The sequence below is a fragment of the Thunnus maccoyii genome, chromosome 14 (genome assembly GCF_910596095.1).
Source record: "Thunnus maccoyii chromosome 14, fThuMac1.1, whole genome shotgun sequence".
NCBI classification, from domain to species: Eukaryota; Metazoa; Chordata; class Actinopteri; order Scombriformes; family Scombridae; genus Thunnus; species Thunnus maccoyii.
Genome location: NC_056546.1, coordinates 11,942,967 through 11,959,596, shown reverse-complemented (window position 1 = coordinate 11,959,596; position 16,630 = coordinate 11,942,967). Strand labels below are relative to the sequence as shown.

General features: G+C 38.8%; 1 protein-coding gene across 11 annotated transcripts in view; it reads right to left on the bottom strand.

Moving 5' to 3' along the window:
* Nucleotides 1–16,630, bottom strand: part of LOC121911630 (ryanodine receptor 2-like) — a 189,332-nt gene that overhangs the window by 60,103 nt on the left and 112,599 nt on the right. For all 11 annotated transcript variants that reach the window (XM_042433296.1, XM_042433290.1, XM_042433297.1 and 8 more), the window contains one exon: nt 387–501. In XM_042433296.1, coding sequence (XP_042289230.1) covers nt 493–501 — 9 coding nt within the window. In that variant the 3' untranslated portion in view covers nt 387–492. The remainder of the gene's footprint in view (nt 1–386; nt 502–16,630) is intronic.

Below are 16,630 nucleotides of genomic sequence, written 5' to 3'. Positions count from 1 at the left end.
TTTGAGAAAAAAATACCGGTGTATACTTTGTTCATTTAAGAAAAAGACACATGCTTAATTAGAAAATAAAGATTTTTTTATACTTTAAAGGTTATTGCCACTTAGGCCGGGGGGCAAAATGGCAATTTTGAAGCATGGATAGTTAATCAATGCTTCAGGGCAGGGGGGAAGAATACCACAAGGAACATTTTTTTTCAAATGCAGCTCTAATAAAAGCCTAGAAAGACACATTAGATAATGTGTTCTGTTTTCTAGGTCTTCATTTAAAATGTCTACCATGAACATTAGCAAAAGGCTTGGAGCTGCACATCCTGCCAAACGTTGACAAGGGGGGGAGAAGATGGTGTCATTTGTGGATACAAGGGATTCTCTGACTCTTAACTCACCAAATGTTTTGGGGAGGTGAAGTGTCTGGAGGTCACCTTTCAGCAGAGTGCCTTATGGTGTCCATGCTGTCTGCTGGGGGTGCGCGATTATCCTCCTCCAGTCGGATCATAGCGTCTGTGAGTCAGACAGGGAGCAAAGGGGGCAAAGGGAGAAGGAGAGGACAAGATTGAATTAGTTAAGGAGGATGTGTCCAAATTAGGAAGTGGAACACCTATAGCATAAAGATTTTTTTAGAATCTGAAGAAGCTTCAACAGGTGTGAAAGACCAAAACACTATGTCAGAACAACGTGAGCCAAAATGACTGATTCCCTCCGGAAAACATACATTCTGCCTCTCAAAGTAGAGACAAAGGCCATTAGTCAGCGACTAATTTGTATATCTTTTCATGTATGTCACTGCCAAACGGCTCATATTGCTCACAGGAATCAACCTCGTCATTTGCAGCAGCCTCAAAATCTTTCTTTATGCTTTATTTATGCAATATGTTTTAATCAAGGATCTACCCGAGTAGTGCAGCTACCATTCCCCACTGGATAATATCTGTCAAAGGGAAGAATGGCATGTCTTCATGTCTAGGGAAGTGTTCATGCCTTATATAGTCTTGGTCTTGTAGAGTTGCTTGCACATAGCTGGATCTAGCCAGGGGCTAAGGAAGCAGACCTTATGAGAGCTCATTAAAACAGTCTTCAAGTCTTAAGAGACAAATATGAATGTACTACAAAAAAAGCTCGTCATTAAAAATAATCAGAAGTAATGGAACAGTTCCCAGACTGAAAAAAACATTTATTAAAAACGGAAGTTGCAGCTGACTTGATGGCTACATGAAAAAGGGCAGATAATGACAGAGTTGAGGCAGAAGCTCAATAATTATATTCAAACAATCCACAAACACTTACAGAATGATGACACAAATGAGCACACCGCACTCCTTTTCGTGTCACATTCACAAATTACACCTCAAAGGTCAATCGAGGAAACATTTCTCCTCTAATGAGAAGTTGCATTACATTTCTGAGCAAAGACGATTCGCTTTGCAGTAACACTTTTTTTTTAGTAACAATGACATTTTCACTGCTATAAATACCAAAGTAAATATATTCCTTTTTTTAAAATCCACAACCCATTTTTAGCTGCTTATAAAAGGTATTCAAACAAGATGGAGTGCTTCATCTTAATACTGATGACCTCTCTTGGCCTTTCTCCTCAACATTTAAGTTGAGTCTGCAGGGGCCTTCTCAAGTGAGCCATAAAGAGGGCTGAACGAGACAATTACCATTTTCAAGATTCCCCTTTAAATCTCTAACAAGACTTGATGTTCGTCTCAATTTGCATGAAATACCCTATGAATGAGTGGGCCGTTCTCACAATATTATGAAATGGTAATTATCCAGATAGAGAATATGAATGTACAATAGCTCATTACCAATCTGAAACAGAAGTCTGTCATACTGTACTGTACATGTGAAGGCCACCCCTTTAAAGTAACAGATAAAAGGTCAAGTAATTATATAAGCTTTAGTTCTCATTCTCACAGTAAATTACTTTGAAAAAGAAAATCTTCAAGTGCTCATTTTCAAAATGCAATTGTGAGGAATATGAAGAGAAACATATTTAATCAGCAAACTTTTTTTATGCCAGAATATCCATACAATGGGAATCTGGACATAAGAGGACAAAACAAAGAACTGCTATAATTCCCTGCAAGGAAAATAAAACCTGTGGTATTTGTTAATTGGGAGGCAGTAAAAGATCTTGTTCTGGTCGACTCCTACAGCTGGAAAAGGCATATGGTTAAATTGGTGACAGTGTGGGTATCTGAATTTGGTTGCACCAGCTGTTTAATAAATCCATTGTGAAATTTGAGTGTAAAGTCCCTCCTAAGTCCTCAGTAACTAATTGCTAGTTTCCAGTGTCTTTGCTGGTAAGGACTTCAAAATAGGTTGCTAGGAAACATCCATGGTGCTATTCAGTCAAACACAACCAATTATGTAAACAGGAACTCACTGTAGTGTCACACACTGTAGAATAACTTCCAAAAATGACAGTTTTAGGGGGAATATATCAAAAATATATAAATATATCAAACTTAAGTGCCATTCCCCTCTAAATGTAGGTATTTCTTTGTTTTATTCATATATGCATACATGGGTAGATATTTCAGAGTTAGAAGTGTTCATGCAGTTAAGAATGAGTGGAGAATGTTAAATTACAATAAGCTAGCTAATATTATTACGTGATTATATTTAGCACAGTATTATTGTTTCATTAAGAAGTAGTTTGTTTGATGCAACCCGTTTTAATTTAGAGATGTATAAATCTCCACTTAGTAAACTTAGCCAGCTCCTGAAGGAAATAGCATGAACCTCTGCATGCATTATGTAACAGTAAAACTTGTTGCTAGGTGAAAAGAACTGCTTCATGTCTATTAAAGGAGACACACAGGGGTCTACAGCATCCTCCGGTCAACACAGGGGATTGACCATTGCAGCACACGACCACTGTGGTACACACAGAAACCACAGAGGCAACAACTAAAACATGATAGGTTGGATTGTTCAGATTAAACATAAACCACTGTAAATCTCAAGACCCAATGTCCCACTGCTCTCTTCTTCCTAAATGGAGCCCCTTATCTCACCAAGCTATTGTCCAATATAAATCTATGAGCAAAGCTCTTCAAATTTATTGGCCGAAAATATATTGATATCACCTTTCACTAACTGTTTATCCTTCCCTGAGAGTGCAGCAAAGCGAAAACAACTACACAGACCCTAAAAAAATTGCACTTGATTAATGCATTTTAGGATTTATGTTGTACTAGTTAAATACCCAGAGTCAGGCTGATTTAAGAGCTGCGAGTTCTGTTGTTGCATGATAAAAGTGGGGCTCAAACTTCATTGAATGCTTAGGCTAAAGGAGAAGAATGTTTACTGAGCCTGCTTATGATATTAACTATCAAGCAACATGTTAACCTTTCAGCAAATACTTCATCCCACTGTGGTAAATGCTACAAATGGCTCAGTATCTAATCACCTGCTTGTAAGGGTTTGCAAGTGCCTCTGTGTTTCAGTGCGTGTCTTACAAATGTCTTTTTTTGATGAAGTGATAGTGCAGAGGAGTGTATATTGTCTCCAGCTGTAATACGGTGTACAGGAATGTGTAGGAGCGAGGCAGTTTGTGTGAACGTGTGTGTGAGAGAGAGAGAGCGAGAGAGAGACCTACAGACGGCCATACAGACAGAAAAAGACAAAGTGTGTTTCTTATGGCTAAACCACAGTTTAGATTCAGCCAAGGTCATCCTCTTACTTATGACATACATGGAGCCAGACTGAGTCTCTCACTTGGACGCTCTCCATCTGCTCCCACTGATAAGACTGGCTACTTCATGTGCAGCAGACACACACCATGGCTCTGTATTGTGCGGATACAGTGTGATTAAACCACATTAAGATTCCCTTGGATCACAATAAAGAAGGCCATTCCCACACATACAGGTAGTATGACTTCTTAACAAAAAAATCTGAAAGAGCTTAAACATTCAGATGTCTTGATACATTTAGTAAATTACAAAAATACAGGAACATGACTACAGAAGTCACATTTTTGATACTTGCAGGTGCATTTTTAAATATGTAATGATGTTATGTGGAAAAAATGGTCTATATATGAGCTGGAGCAGAGGAAGCACATTGCAGTCACACCTACTGCTCAGTGGAGATTTTTCAAAGCCATAAAGGTGGACAGGGATATTCTGTTAAATGGTTTATCCATGTCAGGCGGGAAACCCAATTGCAGGCTATCAAAGGAGCCTGAAACAGCTTAACCCAAAAAGGACCTTAACCAGACCAATGCCAGCAATGCCACATATTTTCCCTCGGTGTCTACTGAAGGTCATGGAAAATGGAAAAGTTAATAGGTGTAAGTGCACCTTGCTGACCAGAAAGACTGTTTTCCTTTCTCCCAATCGACAACCTCCTGCTAGCTAGAGCTTGCTTTAGAATTATTTATGAGAGAAAACAAAAAGATATCTTTCTGGCATATCAGGGAGGACACATTAAAGTTTGGCTTTTTCTGTAAGCCTCCTGTTTTTTTGAGTTCAGAGAACCATATGAATTTAATTCTTGAGGAAGGCAATAGCTCTAACAGAAAGAGAAATACAGGTCAGAATAAATACTTTATGGGGGAAACATTACTGTTTAAAGAGATTAGATAGGCGCCGTGTTGGTGCCAGTCTTAAACAAATGCATGATGATGGCAACAGACTGAACACTCAAAGAAAGTGGCAATAAAATAATGAAGTACCGTATTTGCTGTACTGGGAGGATGGTTTGTTTTTGTTGCATGCAACACTGCAATTAAAATGAACTGACAGAGCTTTGTACGCAGATCACAGTCAGCTGTCTCTATATGACTTTCAGCTTGCAAAGCAAACAAACTGTGTATTTATGCAACATGCTGAACAGAAAAGAGGTTCCTTGATCAGGAAAAAAAAACAAAATACCACAGAATCTTTGACAGCAACCTGGCTACAGGCACAATGTTTTCTTCGTTAACATTTCATGTTGTTACAATTACAAAATGTTTTAGTCATCTGCTAAAACAGTGCTGTTTCCACACAGTGGTCACACAGAGCCGTATTCAAAACTTGAAACAAATGGCCATACTCCAGGCAAGCTTCTGTAACGTCTAGAGGTTCACGGACTGATCACCATAACTACAGCTGATGATCTCAACATGCGATACTTCCTGTTAAATGAGCCTTAGCCCATGGAGGTGGACCAATTGGCAGGAAATTAGACCAAATTGATTGGGAAACAGATGGAAGAGAAGCAGCCACTATAAAAGCCCAGGAGGCTGTGAAGGAAGGAAAGAGATGAGGGATGAAGACGAGACAAGGAGAGATAGCATGAAATAAAGGCCAGATTAAAAGGAACTATGGAAGGAACACAATAAAGCAATTTTCTCTTTACATCATTTAACCTAAAACTGAAAAAGCACAACCACAGTGACATTTGTATCTCAGTCAGTAACACATTTGAGCAAAACTCAATTTTATTGCATCCGCTCCACGAAGTTAAAAACATTTAAACTGATCTGTAACACTGTTATTTGCTATTCTTATATAATCTTTCCAAGAAACAAGATGAGAGAAAAACAGAGGGGCCTTGAAAATTCGCCAAAAGCACAGCATTCTCGTCCTCTCACAATGTTAAAAGTCATCTCTCTAAAGAGTACCGCACAGAGACAATAGCTCCACTGTCACACTGAGTTTTAAGACAGATACAAGATTCATTCATTCTTTGTTTTCAGGCACATCACCACTGATGGCAGAGCAGGTCTTTGTGACCCCGGCAAAAAACTGTACGAGCGCTACAGTATGACAGTTGCCAAGATCTTTAAAGATAATCTGTGATCCAAAAGTAAACAAAAGGGCCGCCTTGCCACAAAAGGAACCTGCTATGAACTCCAACAACAACAACTAAATCTAAGTTATTACTATTTTCAGAAGCTGTTCATCCTCATCATTAAAACAAACCCTTCAGTTATATATGTTTATGTACATGTCTGAAGGTCAAGAAATTAAGGATTTCAGTTCAAGTAAAACGTGTGTGACTACACAGTGACACCATAGACAAACAAATTAAAGGTACACTGCTCTATGTAGCAATACTTTATATAAGCGTGTCCCTATTTTGGTTGTTTTGTGTATGTGCATGAAGACACACATGCATGGATTTGAGCATGTGAGTGACGCAATTCACATTTCTGCTGCCAATTTCATGGTCTCTGCTTATCAACAGTTGGTGACAGTAACATGCATAGAAAAGTAGCAATGCGCCAACAAAAGCAAGGAAGTAGAAAACAATGCACAATTAAAATCTTCAAAAATCAGCTTCACAAATGTTTTATGACAAAGGAAATGAATTAAATGTGTTTGTTAGACTTCAAGCATACACACAATGTGTTAAACACTTAAATATAAACAGCTTTTTTTTTGTTTACAAGTAAACACATGATGGCACCTTTAATTTTCTCTGTCCTTTCATCCAGGCCAGGTCTTTTAGCTGAGTTTCATGTGATGGTTATGGTTTCGATAACAGTGACCCTGTGGTGCAAGTGATACAGACAATGAAAAGATAGATGATTGTGTGTGCAATAAGCGGCTCTTGAGCCGCCCTGGAATACCTGCTGGGTTGATACAACATCTACACTCAGATAAAGAACCTTTTGTCATCTGCGTAAATGACTCATGACCATATTAATGAATCCTCCTGTGTTGAATTAAGACAAGCACCCACACACACACACAGATACGTTTCCCTGTGTTTATCTGGCTGACTTCATTCAGCTGAGGTCAGTGGATTACAATTTATCTTGTAGGGCCGGATATGAAAGCTTCATATAAATCTATACACTGTATGAGGGAACAGCAGCATACTCAATATACCCCCCACTTCACTTCCAGAGTAGAGAATTAGAAATATAGAAGATGTCAGGGTATAATATAGTTGGATCATTTTCTCTGTCCGAGTAAGAGTCACAGCTGTTATTACATGCTCTTAGAGGAATAAGGAATTACTCTCAGAGAGTCATATGAGAAATGATAAAAAGAAAAAATAGAACCTTGGTGAAATGATCTCAGGAATGATCCAATGCATTGTGAGCTACCTCTAACATCAAATGTGTCTCTGCACTACAGGATACTTGCCATACTATGCCATTGCTGCATTGAGATGTGCCGTCTACCTCATGGCTGCAGCTATTAACAGCCTATTGATCCTCATGAAGTAGACAGTGTCAGATAATGACAGATCTGAGCCAAGCCACATCAAATTACAGTCACATGTATTCATATAAAGTGCTTTAAATAAACAGGTTGTTCGCAAAGTGCAAAGTGCATGAGTCATCAGAGGAATGATGAGACGTGAATGGGTTGAAGGTAGTTATCTGCCGGGAGTTTGAATTAAAAATCTGAGCGTGGTCTCACCGTCATTAACCCTTCGGTGCTACACTGACCTTAGATGTTCATTTGATCTCATCGTGTTTTGGTGAGTGTGGAAATGGAACGGGGTGATGGTGCGGGGGCACCCCTTTGATGTTGTAATGCAAAATTTCTTTTATCTCTCGTGGAGCGTTTGAGACCAGGCCAGCTGTCCAAAAACTCAATTAGCGGTTCTCTGAATGCGAGCCGACAGCATAAGAGGAGGCGTGAGGCACGGAGGTGTGAACGACAGGGGGAGAAAGAAAAAAAAATGTAACTATTAGGACAAATGGGACCACAAACTGAGCAACACAAACAGAAAGAGCATATTTTGAACATGAGATCTGCTCTCTTTAAATGCAGGGGAAGAGTTGTGAAAGGGAAAAAAGGAGCAGCAATTGCATCAGCTCTGCGTCTGGTAGCAAGATGACCAGAGAACAACTAAATTCCTGTTTATAAGTTGCTCTGTATGTGTGATATCCAGCTGGTGTGCAAACAAGCTTTTTATTGAAGGTCACGTTAATGGTTAGTATTGTGTTTGATGGATAATTGAAGACAGCTTGTTTGACAAATGATGTGCATCCTTGCTGCACACAGTGAACTTCCTCAGCCCATTTAGCTTCCATCCAAGGCCTCATCACCACAAATACCACAAAGTAGCATAAAAGAATTCAGAATCCCAGAAGCTCAAAGCTCTTAATGCGTTCACTCAGCCAAAACCATGGTTGTTTTCTGCCCCTATGAGGGATATTGTACCTTAGAAAGAAGGCAGAGAGAAAAGGGGGAATGGGAAACAGTAGGAAGAAGGGATGACAGGAGGTGGAATATGTGCCTGCGTGCCTCTGCATCTGTGCACTGTGTATATGGACAGGACTGGCAGAACCCACTGCATATTTTCATGACTGTGAATGGATGCACTGCAGCTTAGGCGAGGATGGAGGAAACAGGAGGGGAGAAGAGAGGTGATGGAGAGGAAAAGAAGCAGAGGCATGGCTTTTTACATTAGGCCTTTCATCTCTCTCCTGCCATCGGTCATCAGAAATGGGAGAACAGCGACTCCCAAACATAGCACTTCGTTCCAGTTCCATTTAGCTCTGAACCAGTTGAGACATGACAGAATGAGAAAATAAAGAAGGCTATGTTACAAGGTCCCACAAGGAGCAAAAAGAATTATTCATGCACAAAGGAATTTAACTGCATTGTCTCAGCGCCAGTACCAATAAAGGAATATTCTTGGTTTTCAAATAAAGGTGGTCTTCAATCAGGCAGAAGTTATTTCTGACCTTCATCTCGCAAGACCACTAATAGTCATGAAATACTTCCTGTGGACTGACTCTGTAGTCCAAAAAAAAAAAAAAAAAAAAGAAGCAAAAAAATCTAGGCAAAAGGTCGACACTAACAACTTCAGGAGAACAAACTTCATATGAAATCCAGCTCCCTTGGTTTCTTAAATCAGAGCCTACTGTATGTCTCACACAAACAAACACACTGATGAGGAGTCTTTTCTCACACATCAGTGAGACTCACTGGGTGATTTTTAATATGTTGTGGCCATAATTCGACATGCAGAATGCTGAGAAGTGTTTGTGTGTTCAAGGAATCGCTTCAGAGAGAAATCATACGTTTACGAGTGTTGCGAAAGCTTGCTTTTAGAAATCATGGGAACAACATCTTTGAGTCATTTGTTTGCCTTTTCACAAGTTATTTGTTCAGTTTGACCTTTAAATGCTGCAAAAACAGTAAGTCATAAACAATGAGGGACAGCTCCATCTTCACTGAGAGAACATACTGGAAAATGAGCAATAATGGAGGAGAGATCTGAGCTGTAGTGTGTGCAGCATTTTCAGAGAAAATGCCATATTTAAACCAATAAATAATTGCGAAGGGGGAAAAGCCTTCACAAAATAAGAAATTCATATTCATTTCAAAAATATTTAGAATTTTAAAACACATATCTGCTCTGCCACAGGAGCATTAACCAGAAATGAGCAATAACAGCAAGGTACAGGTACTCTTAACTTTTCTCCAAAAAGCCGGAGCGAACCTCAGTTATGACAGCTGAAGGGTTATTACCAATTAGACCGGCAATGTCTCTATGCCTGTGTGAGGGCAGAACAGCTGAGCCTCTGCCACAGGAGGTGACAGAGAGAGAGACAAGCAGCAGCAATCAACCAGTCTTATTGGAAAAATTTTCTCCTGGGGACCCCAGAAGGGAAGAAAACAGAAACCAGAAAAGCCCACAGAAATGAGACAAAGATTCAGACACTGAGCCCTGCAGCTGTAGAAAATAAAATCAACGAATATGTTTTTAGAATACCAGACTTTCTGCCAACTTTTATTAAATAGAGCAGTCAGTTTCCAAAAAAAAAAGCACATTTTCTCAGTTTAAAACATGTTGCCACAAAACATAAGTGACACTGACTTTAAAGATGCACTCAGTGGAGTTCACAGTTGAATGTAAAAGCATCAAAAAACAGCTGGAAGGACACTTGAGGGTATTTTTTGGGTACTTTAACAGAATTACAAAGTCTACCTTTCAATCACTGATTTATGTCTTTTGCAGCAGTTTCATTGTCCGGTGGGATGCCAACTACCTTATCTATGGGGCACAATTTATTATCCAGTGAAGAGATAATGATGTTGAGTTACATGCTAATGTCTCCACAATATCTACACTTTGATTTCAACTGAGCATTAATGAGATTTTGGGATAGTAATCCAGATTAATTAAAACACCCTACATCTTCCAAAAGAGACACTCTCGTTAAGTTCTTGCTGGTGCCTCCTCTATTTGATTAAAATTTATCTTCTGTAACATATAGCCAATTTTGGGTTTGAGAGGGTTCTTTATTGAAGAGAACAAAAACACATTAGCGCTCACAGCGATGCTCTATCAGCCACTGATAGAGAACAGAAAATCGTTTGTTGTTAAAAGTCTGATAATACCTGAAGCACAGATGAACAGGAGGTCAGGAAAAATGAGAGACAGCAAAATTACAAAAATGCAAAACTCAAAACAACATGCATTAGCAAGTGCGGCGTAATAGCCTTATTAGAAAACACCCATCCCCATCGACACATAAACGGATCCATAGTTTGCGGCTCGGAGTGAAACAAATATAGAAAGGCTCCTTCACTTCTTTGTTCCTTCTCTGGATCAAGAGTTAATTCTGCTCCGAGTGACTGTGGGCTGCAAGTGACAGCAGTGAATTAATGATTCATTATGCTCAGTGTAAGCAAATAGTGAGACGGTGATGGAGGAAAATGGATTTACACATATCCAATGCCAGCCAATACATACTTTCAGCAATTATAAAAATATTCTGATACCCACTTAAAGGAATTAAAAAGCAGCGCTGGATTGTAAAACCACAGGATTTTTTTTTTTAAACAAGAAAAAAAAACACGCAGATGTGTTGTTCGTATCCCCAGAAATATTTAGAAACCTACTTCTTAAGAAATCTGAAACCAAAAACTCTGATGGTCATAATCATTCATTGTAAATGTGATATATTGCTCACTCAGCCTGGGGCTTTCTACTAAATGAATTTTCCATTTTCTTTTTATTCAGGCCAATCACTTGATTCCTCACTAGACAGCCTCCCCACATGTTCAGAGGTACAAAATGTAAAACTGTAAGAAAAAAAAAAAAGTCAAAACTCTGTTGAGTTTGCGAGGTGTTTGATTTTTATCATAAGGACATCATGAAAATTTGATAAGCCATGTTGGGATTATTAATGCAGAGAAAACTGCGCAATTGCAGAACGTGTTGTACATGCATATTCCATTAAAGTGACACAACAGTGGATTTACAGATGATGTGCTTTGAGACAGTTTGTGTCTAACACATCAGATTGTTTATTCTGGTGCAGAACTCATGGCGCAGCTATAATACGAAACCTCTTTTGAGTTTCACACATGCAAGTCTACAAACCTCTTAATCTCCTGTGTCCACAGATCACCTCCGGGCTGTAAATTCAGCCGAGCATCACAGATTAAAGTCTTGCTTCTTTAGTTTCTATTTTAGGGGGAGTGTTGTGCGAGTTCACGAGCTTTATATCATCCCCTCCCCCTACCTTTTCCTATTCCGCCTTTCTTCTCTATCTTGTCACGACCCAAAGGAATATCATGTGTAAATTATTCAATTAAGTAGAATTGAAGTTTCAGTTTAACTTATGTCGAATGTCAGGACGCTGGGAGCTTGTAAGACTCCAGTGCATCACATGACTTGACACTTTTTTGTCCTATGAGATGTTGTTGATTTATTATAAAACTTAATACATGTGGTGAGACATTTAAAATAACACATCAGCAGATACTACAATCTTTCAAACTCCAGTGACGTGAAGTTTAAAAGGGACAGTCTCGTTCAGACAGGACTTATGAGCAGGTTAAATATGGAGCCGCTGATGTCTAGAGGTCTTATGGATGTACAGCGAACCATCTGCATATGTCATTCTGATGGATGAGGCGGGAGCAGAGATCGAATGACCTCGCTGTTTAGACAAGCCTCGTGTTAGGTTGGGCTCCGTCCTGTCACTTCCACTGACTGATGGTCGCATTGAACAGGAACACGCCCGAACAATCACAACGACAAGGCTCCGATAATGGCAGTGAGGGATTTTGTCTGCTCCTGAAGGGGGTGGGTTTAAAAGCTAATCAATGTGAAATGTGCATGTATTTTGGAGTATATCAATCAATGAGAAAGTAGAAAGAAAGAGTGAATGTTATTAGTCTGTGTACCAGAGTGAATTTAAAAACTCTGGGAAAAATGAAACGATGCTCCAGCAGCTGTTAGTAAGTAAATTCAGTGCATATTAAGATACGAGGGAATTCTCTTTTAATTCCCCCACAGTCCTCAGAGTTATGTTATTATGAGGGAATTGATTTTCTCTCAGACAGCCGAACCCCCAAAGCCTGTAGAAGTCACAACAGAAGTAAATCAAATAAGGGAATGGGGGATTTATTAAAACACCCCCAAAAAAATCTCCTAATAGGGACACACATCTATCTCACTAACAATATGACATAATTAAAACTTCTTTTCATACTTGTTCAATAGTTGCACATCCTATCACTTGTGACAAACTGTTGCTACAAGAATGAAAACTCAGTCTTACAATGACAGAAAAATATTAATTATTTTCTTTGAGGTTTTAAATGATTGCCTCTCAAATGGCGGGGAAGTAATGATAACAAACTTACATAACTAAACTGAAATTGTTTATGCTTTGGCAAAAGTGATGTTTTCGAATTTGTTCTGTAAAACAAAGAAAAGGAACTGCAGCTCGAAGGAAAATATGTCTGCCTCGGATGCAACCATCTGCATCACGAATTGTCATTTAATTTCTTCATGGCTCTTTGAACCATTTCAGTAAAAAGAAAAAAATGATTTTCTATTCCAGCTCCTAGTCTTACACACCCAGCCAAAGATAACATTAAATGAATTTGTTTGGTTCTGGCATTTTGGGGAGCTACAGAACCTGCATTATTGTCTGCACACATGCCGGAAAATAATTTAGCACTACTTTGTGCAGCTGCGCCTGTAAGTATTTCCGCAGTCCGATCCAATTTTGTCAGAAAGTTTGAGAGGATGGTCAGACACATGGTAAACTAACAAACAGTATACTGCAGAACAAGTTTGACAGGTTTTTCTAGGGAGCGTTAAAGTATAACACTGCTTAAATCAGCATTTCCTGTCTGAGGTGCAGGGACACACGCCATGCTGTACTTAAAGAATTATCCAATAAACAGCTGTATTTGAAGCATCTGTCCGGACAATTTGTTCCAATTAAATAATCTGATTAGAGCACAGTTTTGTTTTAGGCATTTCAAAAGATTTCTCATTTCATCCACCAATGGCTCTTTGATATAATCAGGAGGGAGACAAATATATTTTGGTTTAGACACCCGGCGCTTCAAAGACTGAAAAGAGTCAAAACATATGAGTGGAAGAATGGAGTCTGGAGCCTCTAGCACACATCAGTTTTCTTGCCTTGTTAATGTTACTGTTCGATGACGAAGCATTCCATACATCAGCCAAGGAGTCTCGATCCCAACTCCACGGAGCCACTAGCGATTTAACACCTTGGTTTGGCAGAAGTATAATTAACTTTCTCCACCTTAGCACAAGATAGTGCTTGGAAACTTACCATGGAATTAAGAAGGAACCCAAACACTGGATTGTGAACAATATAAATAACCTCTGTCACATCCTGATTATGATATATGAGAGCCAAGCGTTGTTCTCAAACTTGCTGCCAAAGCTGACATACAATAAAAGGGGTCATTACCAAACCAGGGAAATGACTCAGACTCTCTTTCATTTGCTCTCCAAAGAACCGTTCATCATTGTTAACTCATTATATCACCTTAGATTCTGATGTCTAATGTACAAATAATAAACAGTGGCTGCAATGAGGTCACAGGGTTATCCTGCTCCCCTGGTGGTTCTCAGCAGTTAAGGATTAAGCAGGATGTGACTGATGTAATGATAGCAGCTTAAGAAAAATGAAGCAGATGACTGCAAACTCTAACTGCCCATCCATGTCTCTGTTGAAAAAGAGATTTAATGAGATTAATTTAAAGAGCTTTAGTGAGACTAATCTGGATATTTAAAAAAAAGTGGTTAAATAAACATGAACAGCAAAGAGGATGAAGCAAAGAGGTGGCAGAGCCTGAGAGAAAACTTCAGGAGCTTATTCAGGGTCATCAATAACATGTAGCCTTTTCAGTGGAGTATCATCGCGAACCGTATGTTAGTGCAGAGAAGCTTTAGCAATGTATCCTCCCAGTGCAAAGCATCCTGTAATGGCACTCCTGTATTTTTTGCCAGTGTTGGAAGATTTAATTATTTAAAGCCACTTTGTGCAGGGTTGTTTTGTGATTATTGCATCTTTCAAATTATTCTGATGGGATAAGTTTTTGTTTGTAGAAAATCCCCGTGAAAAGTGATGTTTTCAATCACCTCATCTCAGTAGCCCCATGGAGGACCCTGTCCTCGGTAGCAGCGTGTGGTAATGTTTGCCACAGTGTCTAATTTGAAACTACCCAAGGTTTAACTTAAATACCTATATTTTTAATTACTTTCATATTTGCAAACTGAAGGATTGCACATATCATGTCTGCCGCTGTATGATGACTGAAGATACAATATTTAAATCAACTAATTCATACTACAAGCAGCTGTTGCTGTCATTTTCGGAAAGAATTTAGCAAAATTAACTTTTTTGTCAACCAGTCAAATGGTTAGTGAATGTTCAAGTTTTACCAGCCACTCAATAGATTACCATTGTTTTTTGGCTGGTTGCTGGTGCTAATTTTGTGCCCTGTTAGTCATTAAAATAATCTAATTTGATGAGCATTTAAATGTGTGCTAGATTAAACATTTAAGTGAAAGAGACAAAATACATAAAAGGTTTATGTGAATTTAGAGAGGTCTGTATGTACACCTTCCCCGAACAAAACCACAAACATTACCCACACTCTGCATTGCGCCTCCCAATTTATACGAACACAACATCAGCTGTGCATCTTCATCCTCCGCGGTTCAAGCGTGTTTGTTTGAAGCAGCAAAATTCCCAAACAAGCAAAACTAAAATGGCGCCTGCCTTTGCTACTGCTCAAGAATAGAGCCCATGATGTCCTTTGTCCTTTGCCACTTTCATTTGAAGAGATTTAAACTGAGCTCTATGCCAGGAATCTAGTCTTGATAAATCAAGCTTATTTAACCACTTTATTTTCATGTTTACACCATATATTTAGCTGACTAACTATTGATGAATAATGAGCTATCTCAACTCCAGTGTGTTGCCTGCAATAAATATGTCCAGCCTGGGTTATGATTACATTTCAAAGAAACACAGAAGGTACCAAGCCAATATACAGTGTGCTTTTTTTTTTTTAACCAACATAACCCTGCCAAAAACTTTTGTATGGAGACATGCCAGGCAATTCCATCTATCCTCTCTTGCTTCTAGCCTGCTCTTCATCCCAAAGACACCACTAAAGTTAATGTACTCTGGCTGTCTTGTCCTCCACCAAAATTTCCGCATTTCTGTAATACCAACTCTGTTGAGCTTGTGCTATGCTAATTTGAAAATGGATCAGAAGCTGCAAAAATACACCTTTTCCTTCACAAAGATGTTTGATAATGTTCTTGCCAAAATAGATATTGCTGATAAGGATGAACATAAAACAGATGACCAGTCCTACAAACCTGCCCCAGTGATTCATGTCATTGCACTTCTCCCACAGAGCTTTCATGTCATGCCAAGTTACACACATTCCTGCGATGAGCTCTAGATTATTATCACTTGGCTAAATGGAAGTAATCCCTGGGGAAGTCTTATAGGTTTACACCACTTCATCCACAAAACATGGAGGAGTGGAAAAATTCCAGCAAGAGATTTCTCATCACACTGATGTTAAAGTATTGATACCTCTAATTATAATTAAGTTCTTTACTTCAGCCTCCGGGGACTGGAAATCTTCACACTGCATACTGGTTCATGTTGCTGTGACTCAGAGAGTTTATTTTGATTTACATAAGCGAGACTGTCTTCAGACTCAGGCGTGAGTGCACCAGAGGACTAAGAATCACTGCAAATTATTCACAGTTGAGCAAATGTACATTTACCATTAAGTACATTTAAATACTGTACATAAGTACAATTTTTAGTATTTTCTTTTTATGTAACTTTACTGTATACTTACTGACAATATTTAATCTGACAGCTATGGTTACTAGTTACTTTTTACATTAAGACTTTACATAAAAAGTTATGAAAATAAAAATAAGCTTATAAAATATATTGCATTGGTAAGGATTAAACCTGTGGTTTCCAACCGTATTAGTTTGTGACCCCTTATAAAAAAGCTGCATCTACTTGGAGCCACTTGTCACGTTTCAGATGTCTCCACGTTGTCAGCAGTTCCACTGAAGAGTGATTTCCCCTTTTAGCTTCTCAGATGGTTTAATTTAAGTAATTGCTTATATCCATTATTGCACAACAAAAGCTAAGATTAGAGATTTTTTTTTTTTGAAAATTATAGAAATTTGTGCAGTGGAGCATCATCTTACGACCCCCCTGATGTATCTTGTGATTGGTGAGGGCACAACACCTATTGGGAAACACTTGACTAATCTACCCAGATAACCAGATAGACTTTGGCTATCTACAACAGTAAAATGCAGTTTAGGCATTGATGCATCATTATTAACAATTCTAATTATGTCATATACAATCACGTATGCTGAT